The 22777-nt window shown below is 36.1% G+C and overlaps 1 protein-coding gene across 11 annotated transcripts in view; it reads left to right on the plus strand.

Moving 5' to 3' along the window:
* The window catches only part of LOC136883477 (peroxynitrite isomerase THAP4), a 162256-nt gene that overhangs the window by 130402 nt on the left and 9077 nt on the right, over positions 1 to 22777 (plus strand). For 10 of the 11 annotated variants that reach the window (XM_068229732.1, XM_068229731.1, XM_068229729.1 and 7 more), the window contains 2 exons: positions 4890 to 4970; positions 18972 to 19001. In XM_068229732.1, the coding sequence (XP_068085833.1) occupies positions 4890 to 4970 (81 nt within the window). In that variant the 3' untranslated portion in view covers positions 18972 to 19001. The remainder of the gene's footprint in view (positions 1 to 4889; positions 4971 to 18971; positions 19002 to 22777) is intronic. The other variant, XM_067155802.2, reaches the window with a different exon arrangement.

Genomic DNA, 22777 nt, shown 5'->3' on the forward strand with positions numbered 1-22777 from the left:
TTCATTTGGGAACGAATTCAACTGTGGTTTCTTTTGGGCAATCAGGATCAATATTCTTCTGATTATTCTACATACTGAGGGCTGGATTACTACTCATAAATCAGTGGAATCAATTTGGAAGTTACCTGAAAACCATGCAAGAGTGAAAGGTTATTGTATTTACCATAAGAATGCATTAATCTGTACCGATCATCCCTTTACTCAACTAGATGACACGATGAGTAGAAAGTGCAAAAACTTTGCACTATAGTAACAATAATTTCACTCTTACCTGTAGCATGATATCTTAAAGAAATTAGCAACTGTATTATTAGAGGTATGGGTGATCCTCGATTACAGTATTATATTTCTGTAATTCGTCTTCAGACATTGTTAGTACATCTAATACTGTACGTTTGTCGAATCTATATCATTTTCTGAACTCATTTTGTGTATAAAATTCAACTGGGTTCTATGCATCTCTTATAACATGCCGAGGATTAGACACAACATACTGAATAATTTCCTGGATCTCTTCAATTTGATCTACACAATTAACTACACCAGCAATATCTGCCATTTTATTAATTTTCTGATCTCGGAGTCTACTTAAGTACGGAACATCATTGACTTGGAAGTAAAGTCGCTTTCTAAGTTTACGTACCTCCAAGCAGCGATTATTAAATGGAAATGGCGACTTACCGCCTTCTAAGTCTAAGTCAGTCTTGTTCATGATTACGACCCTAAAGGTTATTTAAAGTTAAAAACTTCATGATCGTTCCGTATTGAATAGAGAAATAAGATGTACAGTATTAGAAGGATCCACCTTTCAATACTCCGTTGTAAGTTGAACTAAAAAGAAGTCACAACTTGTTTGTTGGGACCGGTTTCGACACATTACAAGTGTCATCATCAGCCAAATAGTAAAATAGGGCAAGATATAAAGATCTAAAAACAACTAATACATTGAACACAGGCAAAAAAATTAACATTGATTCATATTGTAGCAATTCAGTTAATGTCCAAAACACAATGATCGCCATCTTTATCTGACAACAAGCCCTCTTGAATGGTTTCAACAATAACATGATTGATAAAATAATTAATAAATTTTCGGAGAAGCAGCAATCTAAATTAGCAATCGAGCCTAGTAAAACTGAGAAATACATCAAGTTCACATATAATAATCCAAACATACACGTAATAACAAATTTATTTAAGAGAAAACATTTCAAAATTGCATTTTCCACCAATAACAACATGAAACATAGTATTTTCAACCATGATGCAATAAATCTCTCGAAAAAAGATAAATTTTTTGATTCCGGAATATATAAACGTGCGTGCTTTGAGTGCAAGAATACATACATAGGACAATCTGGCCGGAATTTTAAAGTAAGATATTTAGAACATGTGAATGCTGAAAAACTAGAAGATTCTCGGCTATGGGATCACACATGACTGCCACAGGTCATAAATTCACCAACTTAGAACAAGACCTGACCATCATAAAAAAATTAAAAATGGGCAGCTTAATGAACACATATGAAGATCTAGACATTCATGTAGACAAACTTGTAAAGAAAAATGATAACCTTAATGAGGCTGTAGAATATAAAACTCCATTATATTATCAAATTCTAGTATATTTGAAAATGCTTGAGGAAGATAACAAAAAAAAGAATTGGAATTTCTCCACCTACAGATAGCCCTACAACTTTTTCCTCCTCAGTTGAAGCTATAGGGGACAGCAAGGAGGTTCTTGACACACCTATATCCCCCGCTCCTCCACCTCCTCAGGTGCAAGAGCAAGGAAGAATGCATCATCAGTATTACACCAGACACAAGACTGTGAAAGAATGACAGGACTTACTGTTCCAAAGGAAAGCAGACTTAATGAGAATTGACAACTAGGAATTAGTAATATTTTCATCTGCATTAATAACAAGAGCCACTTTGTGATAACTGGATTTCTTCATTTCGACAATTACTTATAAATTGTATAATTTTTAATTTATAAATTGATTTTTTTCATGAATTATTAAGAAAAGAATGTTCATTAGGACATATTCTCTATGGAATATTGTACGAGTGTTTCCTTGATGACTGCTTTCAATTGCAGAAATAATTTATATATTCTCTCTTGAGATTTTTGTTTGTTTTAATGTTGTCAATCTTATGTTAATTTTAAGGACACTTCCTCTAAAGCATTACTCTGTCAATTTATGTATTTTTCATCTAAACAGTGTATGTTGATAATATACGAAACATGTACCACTTTTAACCATTAAATTGCCTTAGGCAATCATTGTATCGACTAGGTGGAAAATAAATAAATAAATACTCAGTTGTGAATCTGTTCTGGTGTCGATAACGTAATCATACTGTTAATAAACTTAACCATGATAGGTTAATATCGTGTCTGGTCCATATTGACTAGTCTGAATGTATAATATAACTATTTAAAATAGTTTATTTGAATCCGCCTTAAATAATACACTCATTCTGACCACTGATGAAGGGAATGTTTGAGACTTCCCGAAACATGTCTGACTTAATAAATAGTTTTTCTTTCATTTAATGAGTGTATTGATCACGGCGGGTTCAAATAAACTATTTTAAATAGTTATATTATACAAACATAATCATATACGATTATATTGAAATGCTAAATTTTTGTTACTTAACCCTCCAAGTGATACGTAAAAACCTCTTAAGTGATAAGCGACTGTAACGTCTTAGTACAAGTTTCTTTTAAAAATTCATAAAAAATACAAAAAGACAGTAAAATATATCATATTACATATCTTTTTATTCAGTATAAACTAGAGAATGTGATTATGTAATAATATTGGGCACATGCTTTGATTCCATTTTATTGCGGGTGGTGAATTACATTTTTTCACTTTTGAAAAGAACAATGTTTCGAATTTCACTATACGTAGCTTCAAAACTATAAAAGACCGAAACAAAAGGTAAAGGTATAAAATGTTCACCATTTTGTTAGCAACAAAAGACTTAGAGTACATATTTACCGTAAAACTAAAGAGCAGAAAGTTATGTACAAAAAACCAAAACTATGTACATCTCGTCGGGCATAATTCTTTACTTTGAGTCACTTGCAAGAGTTTTTCTTTTCCTCCCCTTTACTATGGGCCTGTTGAAGTGTTTCAACTTACAGTAGCAAGTAGGATGGATGCCACAATTACACTTAGGGCACCAGAATTTGCTTCGCTTTCTTTTTATTAATATATAAGTAATAATAATAACAACGTAAACGTTTCCACCTTTTCAATACTAAAATATATTCACAAAATTATAAATTACACGGTACTAGTTTTGACCCATCTAGGGGTCATCATCAGCCGTATTGGAGCAAAGATCACTTTTGGCGAAATCCTTGTTTCCTGACGAGTCACCACTCAAAGAAACTGCTTTTGGTATTTCGTCACCTGGCAAATCACCGTCATCACTGAAAACATAATTTTCATAATCTTCTTCTAACATATCCCGAATATCGTCAGAACAACATGGATCGCACATTTTAGTTTATTGAAACACTAACCAATCAAGTAGAACAACATTAGAACACTGCCATGCGGTGTGACACTTCGAGCGACTGACGCTAAGATTTTTTTTTAGACAGTACATAAGCAAAAAAACCTATTCCATAATTCAGCTAGATGAATCGAAATAGCCAATGAACTGAACTATTGATTAGTGCAAAGTTCGACGACATTCATTAAATGGTTGCCCAGCAACACGGCTCTAAAGAAATGAGTCGTTAATTACGACTTTATCATTTCACAAAGGCATAAATGAGTCGTTATTAACGACTCAAATCACTTGGAGGGTTAAGAAGGAGCAATTTCGATTCCTGCCTGAAAGCCCAGTGACTATACCTTCCAATTGTTGTGGGCACTCTCTGTTTTGTGATTTCTGAGGATTCTGTAAACAATACCACCCGAATGCGATGCTAAGATGATCCCTTATGCAAGTTCACCACCGATCGCTTTTTCAGTACAGTACTTCCTCAAATTACCGCAATGACAGGACCTCAACATCAAGATCCGGAAGTATGCTGTAGCCGTCCTTTCATAAGACACACTTTCATGAAAAATGCATGATCGAGGATTTAGCGTTGATAGGACTGAAATTTTGGACGGTGGATCTGGGAAATAGTTTCTTTGCGGAACGGATATTGCGGGATTTTTACAACGTGATTTAATTAGGATGCTCGCGGGACCACGTAATTTGAACGAATAGTACGGGAAAACGTTGTTTCCGGGAACGTATAATCGAGGTTCTACTGTATCTGATCTCTTGTACCTCAACCTGGAACAAAACCTGCCTGTTCTGGAGGAAGTTCTTTCTGGAGAAATGGCCTTAGGCATTGATGTATAATATGTAATAGAACTTTTCTGGCATGCGAGTCCACAGTGATAGTTCGTTGGTTTACTGTAGTCCAGTGTGGATCCCTTTATGTGTAAGGATATGAATGTGGAAGTAACCCGATCTCCAGGCCAAAATCCTGTATTCCACACTTCATTGCAGATTGAATGGAGTAAGGCAATACCCTCTTCACCCATACTTCTAATTATCTCGACAGATACATCTTCACTGCCAACAGTTTTGTAGTTATTCAGATGTTTAACTGCCTGTTCCACTTCACTTTCCAAAATCGCAGGCTCATGATCAAAATTGGAACCCATCTGTTTGATAATATTGTCATGGGCGTCATTGGAATATAGCTGCTGCATGCAATATTGTGACCCCATGTGATGTTCATTGAATTTTTAGATATTTTGAAGTAATTCTGTAAGCTTAAGACAGGGAAATTTAGAGGGATAGCACCATGGTTATCTTTTCAAAAAACCTTATTCTATCTAAAGGATTTTGTCTTATTTCAGATTGAAGTGAAAGGTGAACCAGTTGAAGGAACTGTTAAGTTGGAAGTCGTAGAAACAATGGTCGCTGCTGACAGTTGTTGAGTAAGTATCACTATAGTACAGTATCTGTGTAATGCCAAACCTGAAGTGCTGGTAAACTTAGTTATAAGGGCTTTAGTAAGTTCCCAAGAATAAAAGAATCTTTTCGTACCTATTCCAAAGACAACAATGTTTTAAGAAGATGCAGATTTTTAAATTAAAGAAACCAGAATCTGATGTCTTCTGATTACCAGAATTATTGATTTAAATAGTGTAAGTTTATGGAAATATTATGAACATAATAAGGTCCTTTGGCTGGCTTTCCTGGATATCAAAAATACCTTTGATGCTGTAAGCAGGGATAAAGTCTGGGAAGTATTGAGAAATGGTCGAATCAATAATGACATAAAAAATGAATTGAAAATTTATATGAAGACATCAGTAGTCGCATCAAAACACAATCAGGAATGATGGAACCCTTTAGAATAACTACGGGCCTAAGAGAAGTTGGAGTTCTGTCAAGTCTTCTCTTCATTACTGTGATGAATGAGATTCGACAAGTATGTCAAAAAGTAGGTGACAACAAAATGAAACTCATCGTTATTTGCTGATGACATCTGTATATGGGGAGATTCCAAGGAGAAATTTCAAGTTCAGATCAACGCATGGACAGTGACAGCTAAAGGATACGGCCTAATATTGTGAGGAAAAAATTGAAGTGTTGGTTATGCAGGGAAATGGTCAATAGAAATAGAGGGTAAACAACACAAGATGTCCAACAAATTCACATATCTAGGAAACATGATATCAGCAACAGGCTCCATTGAAAAGGAACTTACCAGCAGGATTCAAGCTGGAGGAACATTCTATAGAGTTGTCTGAGACCTAATATGGAACCCAAAAGTACCATTGAAATGCAAGCGATCAATTTATCTGACTTATTACATGCCAATTTTGACATATGGAAGTGAGACCTGGACCATGAGGGAAAAGGATGAAGCAAGGATTTGGCATACTTGCCAATCCTTCCGATTTACCCGGAAACTTTCAGTTTTGTAACTAGTCTTCCAATTTTCCGATTTATTTTAAATTCTCCCTATTTTTGACCAATATAACCTCCAGTACAGTCAATACTCTTGCCCTAGGATAAAGGATAAATTCTTATGTGCTTGTTTAATTTACCCAACCTCATTTTCAAGCGCTTTTATTTGTTGCTTTATTTCGCACATGTATCATCCTTCGCCTTCGTGTATCGTGTTTTCTGCTTGCTACAGCAGCACGTGTGCTTGACAGCTGGGGATTCCAGACGGCAATAGTCATACAAGCAAGAGAGGCTAGCGTGCACTAGCAACCAAGTTAATCGGGGCGAAAGAGTTTTTTATTGTGTAGTTCGCACACTATCAACATCGTTTCTGTGCATAATTTCGTTGGAGTTGTAGGCCTCGTGTTTTTCCTAGTATTTCTGTGCTTTTCCCCGTGTCAGTCATATTACATGTGATAAATATAATTTTTGATCCATATTGATGATATCTGATTGAAATAATAACAGTAAGTTATTTTATTTATTTGACCACCTAATCAATACAATAAATCTTGTCTTTGTTGAATTACATTGACATGTTAATTAAAATGGTACATGTTTCGCCTTACATATAGGCATCATCAGCCATGGGTTTAACCTTGAAATAAAGTCAGGCACCTGATTTACATATAAATAAAATAAATTTATGAAAAGCTTTAAGGGGACCAGGAAGAGAGCGTATTTCCTATACTTAACCATACTAACGTTGGTACACATTTCTCAAGAACTAATTGTTCAAATTGAACCAAACTTAATATATACATAATTTGTTGTTTTCTTCAAAATGTATTACTTTTATGACAGTAACATTGTTAATACAGAAGAAATTGATAAAAGAAAATGACCTAAAATAATGCCAATTTTTTTTAAAGTTAAATATGTCCCATTTTAAGTCTGATTTCCATAATCCTAGTACACTTTAATGAAAATGCTATAATTAATCACTGTACCAAGTTTCATTGCAATAGATGTACTAGTTTCAGAGACACTTGCACCTAAAACTCAAAATTTCATACTTTCGGAAAAATGGATTTAAAGTTTGTGATAATCATCTTACATAACAGCTAAAACTTGCCAGGTCCATAGCTACCATCATTATGGTGACACTGACAACACCATTGAGAGAAGTGTGTCCCCTATTTTGCCTTGCAGTAATGTCTTTTCCCTCATTGTCAATAGCTTCCTGGACAGCAGTTCTCATAGATGTCAAGCTTACTTTCTCAAGGCTTTCATTCAATAACTCTGAATAAGAACTAAACATTCTTGGTGGAGGTGGCAAATCTAACATTCCACAGAGTGTCTATGCAGCCGTATTGCCTTTGCCGATACACCTCATGCCATATACCAACCTCACATTTATAGTGTACGTTCATTTACTTGTTAACTTAGAAGACATAACAGATGTTTTTTTACTACAAACTGTACATAACAAATTAATACTGGAGGTCAGTCCCCTTCTCTTCCCTACATTTTCATTTATCTCCATACAGTCACTGTTGTCACACCATTTGCATTTAGTATCACTTTTTACAAGTTCAGAAACAATTCCCAAGTCAATAATATTCCCACTAATCTTCCTAACTTCAACAATCTCATCACAATTACTACGATTCTCACGTTCACAGGAGTCTAGAAAAGACAGCTTCTTACTAGCAGAAGATAGACTTGTAGGATCCTGTGGCGGATTTTGATGGATAACCTCACAATTATCCATGGGAGAGTTCATTACACTCGCGGTTCTGGTATATCTATTACCTTTGAATTTATTCTTACTATTAAACTTTATTATTCTGCCCATATTCGGGATCTATATGGATAAGAATAAAACTATAAACACAGAAAGATTGCTTTCTCAATTCAAGCTTCTCTTTCAAATGACTACGAGTAAAACGTAAACAGAATGCTGAAATGATCTTCAGCTGTTACCTACACTCGTATAGCATCAGAGTAACCAACATGAAGAGCATTGGTCAAAGAATAAAAGAGTGCAAAGTCAAAGAAAGTCTGCTGCGACCGCGATAAACACACGTGAATGCACTACAGGTGACAGAAGGAGGCGTGGCATAAGTGTCATTGTTTAGAAAATGTTCCCTCCTTCATATCAATATGCAGCAGACATGCAAAAACCATGTATATTTGTATTCAGGAAGGACTGGGGTATAACTTAAAACATTATTTTTATATTTCGACAGATTTTCACTTCCTGGTTCCCTTAAAGAGACTGAGAGAAAATTAACATATGGTAAAAGACTAGTACATTGTTGCACATTATAAACTTCATATTAGAGCCCGTATTGTCAAAGTAAACTTGTGAATATTTGAATTTATAATTTCACCTTTACAATACTGTAATTGTCTTTTTTGAAAAGACTACATTAAATTATCTCGTGAAACATGTTTCGTCCTCTTATGGGACATCTTCAGTCACAAATACAAAACATTAAAAATAAGACAAGGACACGTTGAAATAAGTGAATAAAAAGTCTTTGTATCCTGTGACGCAGTGTGGTGGCGTTTTGTCAGTCTTCAATGTTAAAATGGTACGGCGTGAACATGATATGAAGCATGAAGTCCAATAAAAATCACAGATTGAATTGTTGTTCAAAACAACGAATTATAAAACAACGTTAGTAGCTGCTTTACAAAAGAAAATATTTATAAAATCCTCCTATCAATACAAGTCAAGTCATCTGTTAGATGAAGCAAAGTCTATACATGTTTCAGCCTAATCTCAAGGCCATCTTCAGTAGTAAAACAATGATTACATAATATACAAACAAATTAAAAATCGTAATGATGTGAAGTGACAGTGATCATGATTGGTGAGTTAAAAACACGTTGAGGTACAAAGTCCTCTCGTCTAATAGATCTTGCTGACTGTTAAATAAAAACACTATGCTGAGGAGTGTAGTGAGACCGTCAATACTGCGAATAAAACGTGTATAACATCTGTAATGAGAAAAAAAGGAATGTATGAATGGATGAAGAAACAAGTTAAAATGATGTACAAGAAGAAAACTCATATGACTTACTTATAACGACAAGTTGTCGTCTCGAATGGAGATGACCTTGTCGGTCTCAAGTCACATTGACAACTAAGCCTGTGTGTGGCTTACTGTGTATCTGTGTCGATGTGGTTGGGAGGGGTAATGGAGGGGAAGGGGCAGGGTGGGAGGGACGTTGTGATTCGCGGAAGGAGGGTGTTGATGGAAGGGCGGGTCTTGTTCTAGAATGTCGGTAGTGAATCTCTTTTTTATTAATGAACTGTTCGCAGATGAGCGGGACAAAGGTTTCCAATAAAATATTTTTCTTTTCGTTGATTTCATTTAAGTTATAGACGGGATTGTTATATTGGTCGATATCTATATATATATTCTCTAATATATTAAGTAAGGGACCTTTCTGTTCGTAATGCAGGATCTTTAAGTCTTGATCAATTGTTGTGTATTTATGATTTTTCTCTCTACAATGTTCGCTCATGGCTGAGTAGCAATTATACTTTAGGGCATTAAGATGTTCAGAGTATCTTACATTGAAACTGCGGCCTGTTTGCCCAATATACGTTGAAAGACATGATTGGCATTTTAATTTGTATATTCCAGAGTTAGAAATTTTTTTGCTGTTGACAGTATGAGAATTAAAAAACATTGGTGTGAACGGTCTTGAAAGCTACTTTTAACTTGTCCTTTTTAAAGATTTTTGAAATAGGATATATATATTATTATTTGTTGTGTTTGAGTCATCAGTCCATAGACTGGTTTGATGCAGCTCTCCATGCCACCCTATCCTGTGCTAACCTTTTCATTTCTACGTAACTATTGCATCCTACATCTGCTCTAATCTGTTTGTCATACTCATACCTTGGTCTACCCCTACCGTTCTTGCCACCTACACTTCCTTCAAAAACCAACTGAACAAGTCCTGGGTGTCTTAAGATGTGTCCTATCATTCTATCTCTTCTTCTCGTCAAATTTAGCCAAATCGATCTCCTCTCACCAATTCGATTCAGTATCTCTTCATTCGTGATTCGATCTATCCATCTCACCTTCAGCATTCTTCTGTAAGACCACATTTCAAAAGCTTCTATTTTCTTTCTTTCTGAGCTAGTTATCGTCCATGTTTCACTTCCATACAATGCCACGCTCCACACAAAAGTCTTCAAAAACATCTTTCTAATTCCGATATCAATGTTTGAAGTGAGCAAATTTCTTTTCTTAAGAAAGCTCTTCCTTGCTTGTGCTAGTCTGCATTTTATGTCCTCCTTACTTCTGCCATCGTTAGTTATTTTACTACCTAAGTAACAATATTCATCTACTTCATTTAAGACTTCGTTTCCTAATCTAATATTTCCTACATCACCTGACTTCGTTCGACTGCACTCCATTACTTTTGTTTTGGACTTATTTATTTTCATCTTGTACTCCTTACCTAAGACTTCATCCATACCATTCAACAACTTCTCGAGATCTTCTGCAGTCTCAGATAAAATAACAATATCATCGGCAAATCTCAAGGTTTTGATTTCCTCTCCTTGGACTGTGATTCCCTTTCCAAATTTCTCTTTGATTTCCTTTACTGCCTGTTCTATGTAAACATTGAAAAGGAGAGGGGACAAACTGCAGCCTTGCCTCACTCCTTTCTGGATTGCTGCTTCTTTTTCAATGCCCTCGATTCTTATCACTGCAGACTGATTTTTATACAGGTTGTAGATAATTCTTCGTTCTCGGTATCTGATTCCTATCATCTTCAGAATCATAAATAGCCTGGTCCAATCAACATTATCGAATGCCTTTTCTAGATCTACGAATGCCATGTACGTGGGCTTGTCCTTCTTGATTCGATCCTCTAAGATCAGACGTAAAGTCAGGATTGCTTCACGTGTTCCTACATTTCTTCTGAAGCCAAATTGATCTTCCCCCAACTCAGCTTCAACTTGTTTTTCCATTCTTCTGTAAATAATACGTGTTAAAATTTTGCAGGCATGAGATACTAAACTAATGGTGCGGTAGTTTTCACACCTGTCAGCACCGGCTTTCTTGGGAATAGGTATAACAACATTCTGCCGAAAATCGGATGGGACTTCTCCTGTCTCATACATCTTGCACACTAAATGAAATAACCTTACCATGCTGGTTTCTCCTAAGGCAGTCAGTAATTCAGAGGGAATATCATCAATTCCAGGTGCCTTGTTCCTATTTAGGTCACTCACAGCTCTGTCAAACTCTGACCTCAAAATTGGGTCTCCCATTTCATCAGCATCAACAGCCTCTTCATGTTCCAGAACCAAATTATCTACATCGTTACCTTGATACAACTGTTGGATATGCTCCTGCCATCTTTCTGCTTTGTCTTCTTTCCCTAGAAGTGGCTTTCCATCTGAGCTCTTAATATTCATACACCTAGATTTCCTTTCTCCAAAGGTTTCCTTGATTTTCCTGTATGCAGCATCTACCTTTCCCAGGACCATACAGCCTTCGACATCCTTGCACTTCTCCTTCAGCCATTCTTCCTTAGCTACCTTGCACTTTCTATCCACTTCATTCTTTAATCGCCTGTATTCTTTTCTGCCCTCTTCATTTCTATCATTCTTGTATTTTCGTCGTTCATCAATCAGGTCTAGTATCTCGTGAGTTATCCACTGATTCTTAGTTGATCTTTTCTTCCTTCCTAACATTTCTTCAGCAGCCCTACTGACTTCATTTTTCATGACTCTCCACTCTTCCTCTACTGTGTTTCCTTTGGCCTTTTCATTTAGTCCTTGTGCAACATGTTCCTTGAAACAATCCCTCACACTCTTTTCTTTCAACTTGTCTTGATCCCATCTTTTTGCATTCTTTCCTTTCTTCAATTTCTTCAACTTCAGATGGCATTTCATGACCAACAAGTTGTGGTCAGAGTCCACGTCTGCTCCTGGGAAAGTTTTGCAATCCAACACCTGGTTTCTGAATCTCTGCCTAATCATAATGAAGTCTATTTGATACCTTCCAGTGTCTCCAGGTCTCGTCCACGTATACAGCCGTCGTTTGTGGTGTTTGAACCAAGTATTGGCAAGGACTAAATTATGATCAGTGCAGAATTCAACCAGCCGACTTCCTCTTTCGTTTCTTTGTCCCAATCCAAATTCTCCTACTGTGCTACCTTCTCTTCCTTGGCCTACCACTGCATTCCAGTCTCCCATCGCAATTAGATTCTCGTCACCTTTGACATATTGTATTAAATCTTCTATCTCCTCATATATTCTTTCAATTTCTTCATCATCTGCTGAACTAGTAGGCATATAGACCTGCACTATTGTGGTGGGCATTGGTTTGGTGTCTATCTTGGCGACAATAATTCTTTCACTATGCTGGTCGTAGTAGCTTATCCGCTGCCCTATTTTCTTATTATTAAACTAACTCCTGCATTTCCCCCGTTTGATTTCGTGTTGATAATTCGGTAGTCGCCTGACCGAAAATCCTGTTCTTCCTGCCAACGTACTTCACTTATACCAACTACATCTAACTTTAGCCTATCCATCTCCCTTTTCAGATTCTCTAACCTACCACAACGATTCAAACTTCTAACATTCCACGCTCCTACTCGCAGAATGTCAGTATCCATCTTCCTGATGATCGCCCCCTCTCGTGTAGTCCCCACCCGGAGATCCGAATGGGGGACTAGTTTACCTCCGGAATATTTTACCCGGGAGGAAGCCATCATCAGTACATAATTCATACAGAGAGAGCTGCATGTCCTCGGGAGGTAGTTACGGCTGTAGTTTCCCGTTGCTTTCAGCCGTGTAGCAGTATCAACACAGCTAAGCCATGTTGAGTATCATTACAAGGCCGTATCAGTCAATCATCTAGACTGCCGCCCTTGCAACTACCGAAAGGCTGCTACCCCCCTTTCGATGAACCATTCGTTAGTCTGGTCTCTCAACAGATACCCATCCGATATGGTTGCACCTGCGGCTCGGCTATCTGCATCATTGGGACACGGAAGCCTCCCCACCGCGGCAAGGTCAAGGTGGTCTTGGGTTTATTTCTAAATTTATTAAGAATTTTATTCACGAAAGCTTTACTGGAACCATTACCTTCGGCTATAGCATAAATCGTGTTGATTTCCTTTCTAAAATTCTTACGGGATAAAGGAACATTAAGAGCTCTGAAAATCATACTATTGTAAGCTCTCTTCTTCTGTGTCCCTGGGTGTAGAGAAGTTTGGTGGATTGTGTTTATTGTGTGAGTGGGCTTCCTGTAAATATTAAAAGAAATGGTTTTATTCTGATTGCGAGTAATAGTTAAATCGAGATAATTAAGGGAATTGTTGTTCTCGGATTCTATCGTAAACTTTATGTGTGGATCCAGGTTATTAAGTAATTCAAGAACGGTGCTGCTGTCAGTAATGTGAGAATCCAGGATAATAAAAGTATCATCCACATACCGAGTCCAATGTTTGATCCCATTAATTTTACCTATAATGTGAGTATATTCGAGGAAATCTACGTAAATATCAGCGAGGATTCCCGAGGCCGGTGACCCCATAGGAAGCCCCTTCTATTGGTATATGATGTTATTAAAAGTAAAGAAGCCATTATTTAATGTAAACTTGAGAATCTGAATAAACTCTTCTATCTCCCCTATAGTCAATTTACTGAATTTGGAAAGATCATTTTTTACTATTTCGATGGTTTTATTGACGGGTACATTCGCGTACATATTTACTATGTCAAAGGAGTGAAGGGTGTAATGTTTCGGTAACGTGAGATTTTTTATTCTATTGCAGAATTCCAGGGAATTTTTAACTGACGTGTTAGCTTGAAAGGAATAATGTGTTTTAAGGAAATTGTGAATAAATTGGGATATTTTGTACGTCGGACTATTTCTGAAGTTAATAACGGGCCTTATGGGGACATCCGCCTTGTGAATCTTCGGTAACGCTTTCGCCGTAGGTAACCGTGGTGTTAATTATATGAAAAAAATTGTAATAAATTTTAGGTGGAAATTGTGTACACTTACCATTTGGCGATGGTGAGGGTAACTTATGTTATGAGCTAAGAGTTGTTGACGACTGTAGAGCTCTTACTACGTGTTATAACTGTAGGCTTGTATTGGAAGGGGATCTGTTTGCGAAGGCGTGACTATGGGCTTGTTTGTAGTACTTGGAGCGGAGCTGCTAGCGGTGGGTGGTCAAATTAATAAAATAACTTATTGTTATTATTTTAATCAAAGTCGTATGTTAATAATGTATGAGTCATACCAATCTGTTTTGTATGTGGTAGTTTCGCGTATTTCAGTGCATTTTTGTTCATTCTTACTTCTTAATTTTAATGAGTTGAATGTATTTCGGGGAGTTGTGTCTGTGGCAGTTTCTGGTATTTTCTCTTCACGTTATGCCCATAAACATAACAAACGTTATCTCCAAGTGTTCAGATACACCTATAAAATTAAATTTTTGTTCATTTTACAGTCTAATAAAGGAAACTATTGTGCGTTTTGTTGCATGTGTTGGTGTGATGTAAATACGGTGGAACTTTGATATCTCGAATCACCTCGGGAGATAAATTTTTTTTTCGAGTTATCGAACTTTTGAGATATAGAGAATACCTTTTTTGTTATTATAGGACAATAGCGCACAATGTGCATATAGGAAAGAGAAATTACTTAATTGCATAATTCAGCTAGAGTTACTGTTCTTTTGGAGCACAGCTCTGCATGATAGCGTTGGCAGATTTATCCACACAGTTCACAAACACACTTTCCATCTGGTTCGTGGAAGTACTTTCTATTGCACACCTTGTAGTGAAATCCATGGACCATGAAGCGTGTCATGGTGTGTTGCAGGTCAGAGACAGAATTCATCCATTTTGAGCATGTATAGCACATAATTGAATCATTGTATGTATGGACTCTTACTGAATACGTTAAAAATACACAAACTCAGTTTTACGGCATCATTCTAATTATAGTAGGAAGCAGGTAGGGACCCTTTTTGGAGGCAGTACTACCCATGGAGTTGTGCCCCTGCCTATGTGAGTCCCAGAGCACACTGACCTGCTGTGTAACATCTGGTAAGAGTCCCAGCTCAGGGTTACGAGTGAAGACCTCAACGACTCTACAGCGGAGAAGGTGGACTAAATAGAATCTGGAAAGAAAATGTAATACCCAATGACTGGAGGCAAAGGGTCGTCATCCCATTGTTGAAAAAAGGTGATAGAAAGAAATGTTCCAACTACAGAGGTATAACTCTGCTGTCACGTGGCCTCAAAACCTTCTAATCCATCCTTGAGAGCAGGATTAGATAATATATTGAACATACACTTGAGGAGGGACAACATGAATTTAGACCTCATAAATCAACTGTAGACCTCATTTTTGCCACCAGAATGATCTATAGAAGTATTGGGAGAAAGGTAAAACACTTATAACTGTTTTTCTGGACATTGAGAAAGCCTATGACCATGTACCACGCAGGCATATATGGGAATGTTGGAGACATAAGAAAGTGCCCAATGACGACATGGCATATATGGGAATGTTGGAGACATAAGAAAGTGCCCGATGACGACATAGCACGAGTACAACGATTATATGATGAAACCAAGTGTTGTATCCAGGTCCAGGATGGAAGGTCAGGTTGGTAGTTACAATTGAGGACCGTTTTTTCAAAACTCGCTCCTTGCAAAATCATAATTTTTCAGGAGAGACAAAAAACTGGTTAGACAATAGAGTAAAAAGGATAATTTGACAAAGTACATCTTAAACAGTTTGTTAGTTACAATCTGATATAAGTATAGCCAAAAGCACAAATTTGAATAGTTTTTACAAAAAAGGTAGGGGAAGTTTTTTTTCAAAACTCGCTCATTGCATAATCCTATTGAGTAAAAATTTCCTCCACAGCATATATAAAACAAATTTAGAAACATGAAATGTCAGAATTTACACACAGACATTATCACAATACTATAAATGAAGAATGGTAGTGGTAATAGTATATATGATACCAGTGTTTCAAAATTTAACAGATATAAAATTAATGAATCTGTCTTTATTGATTAGACCACTTTATTTCTCAATCAGTTTCCCCAACTTCTGTATCCTCCCATCATATCACTTACGTTTAGCTTGTTCTTGGTATGTTTTCCCTTAAGAACCGCTTCATAGAACTCCTTAGCTTCTCCAGGTATTTGTATGAATTTCATTCATTTTGCCATATCTTGGCTCTTTTCCTTACTAGCGTGAGTTACTATTTCCATTTTTGGAGCCAAGTCCATTTCTTTGAAGGAAATTTTTCCTTTATTGAGTATTTCTACAATGGTTGATTCACCACTGTGTGTGTATCGAACAGCGACTTGTACCTTGAAGTTTTCACGTTTCCTGTATTGAATGATGCAGGTTTTCGTGATGTTGAAAGGTAGTTTCCGTTTCAAAATCTTTCTTGATTTTGCCTTCAGATCATAGATGTTCCAATCTTTTTGCAGTATTCTCACTTGTCCATGATAACTGAGTGGGCTATGATACTCCATAGGTGATACAATCTCTTCTTTCTCTCTGTATTTTTTCTCTACATTCCCAAACACTCGATCTGGCTGCAAAAAGCTATGACCTCGAATGGGAAAATAATGTTCAACTGATGTGAAAACTTTAGACTTTTCGAGGAAACGTGCCACAGATGCTAATAAAATACTATTCTCATTTTGGGATACACAAGAGTCTGAAAATAGCCTGAGTTTTTTATATGTAGCTCCTTCCTTGCGAAGATTATTTCGAAGTGCTCAAGATAGTCTTTTACACCCAAAGCTATTTCATACGCTCTACGACCCCCCTCTGTCTCCAACCACATATCAAAGAAAACTTTACTTTTGTCCAGCCGCTTTTCATTTGTCATGACACAAAGATTATATAACCATGCTTGTCTCAAGTAAAATGCTTCCCCTATAGATACTTTAGGAATGGGTTGATTTTGTTGCATGTCATATATAACATCAACATGATTATCATCCTTTTCTTTAAGTATGGCAAAAAATGTATTAGCTCGTGCTTTGTGTAATTTATAATCATTACGAGCCTTGTTCCTTACGTCATTTTCCGTATCTTTAATTATCAATAAAAGTTCTTTACACCTCGAACATGTATCTGAGTGTGGATTCCCAAAACCTAAATTGAATTCTGTATAGAAAATTTGCTTGTACTTTGAGATTGAACATTTTGATTTCCCTTCTAAATCTCTTTCTTTGCAGAACTGAATGTACATTTTATTGATATTAAGGTCCGGATACTAACATTCATACATTTAAAAAAAAATGGAATCTTACATGTCAGCAAAATATCCAGCAGTCTAGCGACGTTTGCTGTAATAAGCGAGTTTTGGGAAAACGGCGCAGATTTAGCAGCTTGTTGTGATGACAATAAACAACTTTTGCTAAAACCAGTTTAAGGACATGAAAGCCAAGTGACCTAACATCCACGTCCCGTATATAACTCAATTCACCCCATTTTTGCAATGAGCGAGTTTTGAAAAAACGGTCCTCAATTCTTGTTTTATGTTCCACCTAATTCAATACATTAAAAAGTTTGTCTCTAGGACATTTTATTACAATACAAACATTAACAGGATCTTCAGCCTTTTTAAACAATTATCTCAAGGTTGAGTCTTTACATTGAAGCTTCTTATAATTAATTTGTGCATTAAAATTTTGTTTACATCCATAAAATATTACAACTAAATGACACATAATTAAAAAGAATTAACAATTAAAATAAATCTGTGATGGACTAGACATTGATCATAAAATACTGATGTCCAAGTCATAGTAATGTTCTGAACAACTGTAAGATTGGGCTTTTCTTTTTTTCTCCGTAGGTTGCCAGTTTTTTCTAACACTAGTAAGTGCAAAGTTATTTTTCTAAGTAAAATGTCCTATTTGAAATTAGTAATGTTACAAGATTAAACCTGCGATGCTTCTCTCCTTTGTATTTTGGTTTTAGTTGAGAAACCACAACATTATTAAAAGGTTGCACATTGAAGTTTACTAGATACATCATACTAGTAGTTTTCACCGATCTTCATCTGATTTGAATCGGCCTATTTTTATGCTGATGTGTTTGTTATTGAAGCGTAGTTAAAAGGGACACTAAATAAGTGATGCTTAGTTGTTGGTGTATTGATTTTACTGCAACATTTGTTGATGAATGTATCTGTAACAAAAGAATATTAAGAGTTTGTTGTTTGTAGTTGTTATTCTTTTGGTTTTCTTTTTTTTATGCTTTGTCTAGGTGTGTCTGTCGCAGTACTGAGGCTATTTGTTATCATGTTTGTACTTCTTGTGTTATATGCATGTGGCAGGTGTGGTAGAGGGCGAGTAGGTGGGGAAGGAAATGTGGGCGGGGCATTAGGCACTGGTGTGACATATGGAGGGCGAGTAGGGGACGTGGGGGAAGGGATTGTGGGCAGGATTTTGGATACTGACGGTAGTTTGTGGAGAGAGGTCTCTCTCTGTTTTCAAGGTGGGAGTTGTGTTTGTTAATGTGTTTGAAGGTTTATAATTGAATATTTTAAAGATTTTACTATTATTTGATTTGAAAACTTCTAGCAGTTTCAGCAATTGCTCTATTAATGGGCTTTTTATTTCTATTGCATCGTTTAGGTCTTTTATCCCTATTGAAATACTGATCCAAATGAGTATAAATGTTCTCAATCCTTTTTATTATCTTGAGATTGCTGTCTATTGTACTGAATTGATGGCCAGTCTTTCATGTGATTGCCCATTGCAGAATACTTGTTATGTTTTAATGCATTATAGTGTTCCCTGTATTAGTGAAACTGCGCCCAGTCTGGCCAATATATGAGAAATTACACTGTGTGCATGTTAACCTGTATATTCCAGATCCCTGATATTCATCTTTATTTAAATTAACTGTATTATGATTGAAAAATATGTTTTTATTAGTGTTATGTGTTTCGAAGCCTATTTGCTAATCTCGTTGTTCTTTTTTTTTTTCAAGGAATTTGTAATTTGGTGAATCGCAAGATTGGTAAGTTGAAAGTTGCATATTTTGATTTTTTTTTTTAGTTTTTTCTGGAGTAAGATCAGCGGCCAGTTTAAGTTTTACTTTATTAATGATTCGATTCACTGTCGCTGTTTTATAAATCTAAGTTCTTTCCTTAAGTTAACAGGTGTTAAAGGTATTTTGAAGGCTCTATAGACTAGGCTGAAAAAGGATGCCTGTTTATGGGATTTCGGATGAAGGGAATAATTTTTCATTGTAATTTGTGTGTGTGTCGGTTTTCTGTATATCTGAAAGTCAAATCCAAAATCTGTTTGTGTTATGGTCACATCTAGAAAATTTAATGAACCATTGTTTTCGTCCTCCTTGGTGAACTTTATGCAATTATCTACCCTATTGAAAAATTCTAGAATTTTTGTACTGTTATTTTTTCGGTGGTCTGTTATTACAAACGTATCATCCACATACCTCAGCCAAAGGCATAGCCCTTGTATATTTGATTTAATTTTAGATTCTTCCAAGTTATCCCTGAAAATATCTGCCAATATCCCTGAGCTGGAGTCCCCCATAGCCAAGCTTAATTGGTCATAAATCTTATTATTGAAAGAGAAATAGTTGTTTGGATAAATTGACTATAATTATTTAGACTGTTTCATTGGTAGGTATGTGTTAGGGTACATGCTAGTGATATCAAACAAGATTATTTTGTGATGGGTTTGCAGGTTGAACTTCAATTTCTCACAGAATTCGATAGAGTTTCTGGCTGAAGAGGTATTATTAAACTTGTAATGTTTTTTTAAAAATTGGTGTATAAATTTTGATGTGTTGTAAGTGGGGCTATTCCTGCTATTTACTATTGGTCTAGTGGGGTATGTTGTTTTTATGTATTTTAGGCAAAGCCTTTGCTTTTGGTATTTTCGGGTTCATGTTTATCAGTTTCTGTTGCTCTTGTTCTTTAAATAAAAAATTAGAATGTTTAAGGATAGATTTTAAACCTCATTGGATTTTTGTTCACCACAGTATAGGACTTGTCCAAGAAAAACTCTTCGGTTTTCTTAATGTAGTCGTTTTTATTTCCTAGAACTATTGTTTTGCTTTTATCTGCCTTTGTTATAATCACGTTATTAACTTTTATTTTTGTTTTCAGATTCTTTATTTGCTTTGATAGGGCCTGGTGAGTCGGTTTTCATTTCTTTCACTAAATATGGGAGTTTCTTTTTTATTTCAAATTAAACATCATTTTGTGTTTCTGTTGGCAGTTTTCTTATATTACATTCCATTTCCGCTGTTGTAGTTGTTAGATGTTCTGTTTTGTATGAAAATAGTTTTATGCAAGGTCAGGTTGGTTCGAAACAGAGTGGAGTCCAGCAAGGAAGTTGCTTTCACCACCTCTTCATAATCATAATGGATGAAGTTTTAAAGTGATTATAAGAAAGCATCCAGCAACTAATTACCTGGTTTTTGCTGATGATGTAATGGAATGGGGTGAGACAGAAGTTGAAGTACAAACTAGACTAGATCTCTGGCTTTTACAACCTTAGGTCTCAAAAACAGAAAAACGAAGACAGTTGGCTTGGTGTTGAGTAGAAACTATCCAACTATTCATCTAAAAAGAGTTGGAGATTAGGAGATGGATATTGTAGACAACTTCCATTATTTAGGTAATGTTCTGTCATCAGGCAATACCATACATCAAGGAATTAGCAACAGAATACAGAAAGCTGCCAAATTCTATCACGCTGTACATCAGATACTTTGAGATGAAACATTTCCATTAGTTTCCAAGATCAGCTTGTACAAAATATATCTAGTACCTATATTGACGTATGGCCTGGAAGCAACAACACTTATTGGACCAACAAAGAGTCATCTTCAGGCAACAGAAATGAAGTTCCTCCGTTCTTGTCTACAAAAAAACAAACATGGATAAAATAAGGAATTGGGATATCTGGCAACAGCTTGGATTGGGAAGAAGCTTGCTGGAGACTCAAGAAGTGAAGAGATTGCAATGGTATGGTCACATGAAAAGAATGGACCCTCACAGGACTCCTCGAACATACTTTGACCACAATGTTCCTGGGAAAAGACCAAGAGGAAGACCTCGTGATGTTTGAGAAAAACCGATATTGAAGGACCTTGAAATTAGAGATGTGAACTGGCGTCACATATGAGCCGCATCTGTGAATGGATAGAACAAACCTGGAGGTGGCTCATACACAACAGCACCCAGCTTGCGGGAATGAAGAGGTGATGATGACTTATAACGCTTGTTACAGTAGTGAAACAAGAAACATAGCTCCGTTAACATCTTTGGAGAAGAAATCCGTTAGTCTCTTCTGTTTGTTGTGGTTAACCTTTCCTCCCTTCACGTTTAAACTTCTCGTCAATACCACTCAGGCAAGTACAAGGCATCTAAAAATGCAGAAAGTGCAGTAATCCAAAAACTAAAGCACTTGCACAGGGAAGCCAGCATAATTTGTCCTCGTCTTTGAATAGTGTTTTTTCTTTCATCGCGTGAGGTTATGTTTGGCAGTTATTTATCCAAGTACATTATTTGAATAATGTAAATGCACCTTGTTAGATACTTTTTGGAAATAGTTCTTTCCATGATATTTGATAGGTTTAAACTGTGAAACATTGTTAATTGCATGCAGTAACAGGTCTTAGAATATCTTGTGACGCGGCGAGGGTTGACTGGGACCTTTTTCATTTTATCAGGTCTCTGTACAATCTTTTTAAGATAGCCCTGCTCAACGTGCTAAATATACATACATAACAAGTACCACATTTTCCTTACAAGTTCCCTGCAATAAGATGGTTTGAAAATGGATGCTGTGTTGATCAAGCTCTTAAAATATATGATCACATTGAAAAATTTGTGAAAGAATACACTGGAGGAAAAAAAAAAAAAAAAAGAAACCTTCAATACCTTACAAAAGCTATTAAGAATCCACTACTTAAGGCAAAATTAAGTGCTTTTGGAAGTATTTTGTCAGATTTCCTCGGAAGATTTCAAAGTCAGAAACCTATGGTTTTTATGTCACTTGAACTTTTGAAAAACATAATGAGATTTGTTAGGTCTGAAAAGATAGCTGAAGCAAGTACTTCCTAAAAGTGAAAATATTTAGACTTACAAGATAGTGCCAATCTGTTTTCAGTAGAAAGAGTGGATATTGGTTATGCTGCCAGGAGCTTACTGAAACAAGTTAAATGTTCTGAAAAAGAAAAGGTTTCTTGTAAGAATGAGTTCAAAAATCTCTTTGATCACCATGTTAGAAAAACTCAGAGAGAAAACTCCTCTAAAATCACATTTAGCAAGGAGTCTCACTGCCCTAGACTGTAAAATGATATTGCTCAAATCCAGTTTGGCAATGAAAAGGATTGATGTCATTTTTGAAAACTTGCACAGCCATACAAGAATGTGATAAAAGTGTTGAAAAGGCCAAACGACAGTTCTGTCTGCTAACCAAGGAAGCTCAGAACATTGCGGGAATCAATCAACAAACAAATTAATGACTTCATTTCTGAAAGAACAGATGACTTGGGATTGGATGAATTTTGCTACAGTCTTTTAAGAGAAGTTGAGAAGATAGCTTGAGAAGATTGCTTTTGATCTCTGGTCTGTAATGAAATTTTGTTGCATTTTATTCTGTGGTAATGCATTTGTTGAGGCAGGCTTTTCTGTCAAGAAACATTTACGAGTCAAAAATCTTTCAGAAGAACCACTTGTGTCCCAGAGAATAATTTGTGATAATGTGAAACACGTTGGTGGTTTGAGGAATGTTACTACCAATAGAAGTATG

The sequence above is a fragment of the Anabrus simplex genome, chromosome 11, assembly GCF_040414725.1.
Source record: "Anabrus simplex isolate iqAnaSimp1 chromosome 11, ASM4041472v1, whole genome shotgun sequence".
In the NCBI taxonomy this organism is placed as follows: Eukaryota; Metazoa; Arthropoda; class Insecta; order Orthoptera; family Tettigoniidae; genus Anabrus; species Anabrus simplex.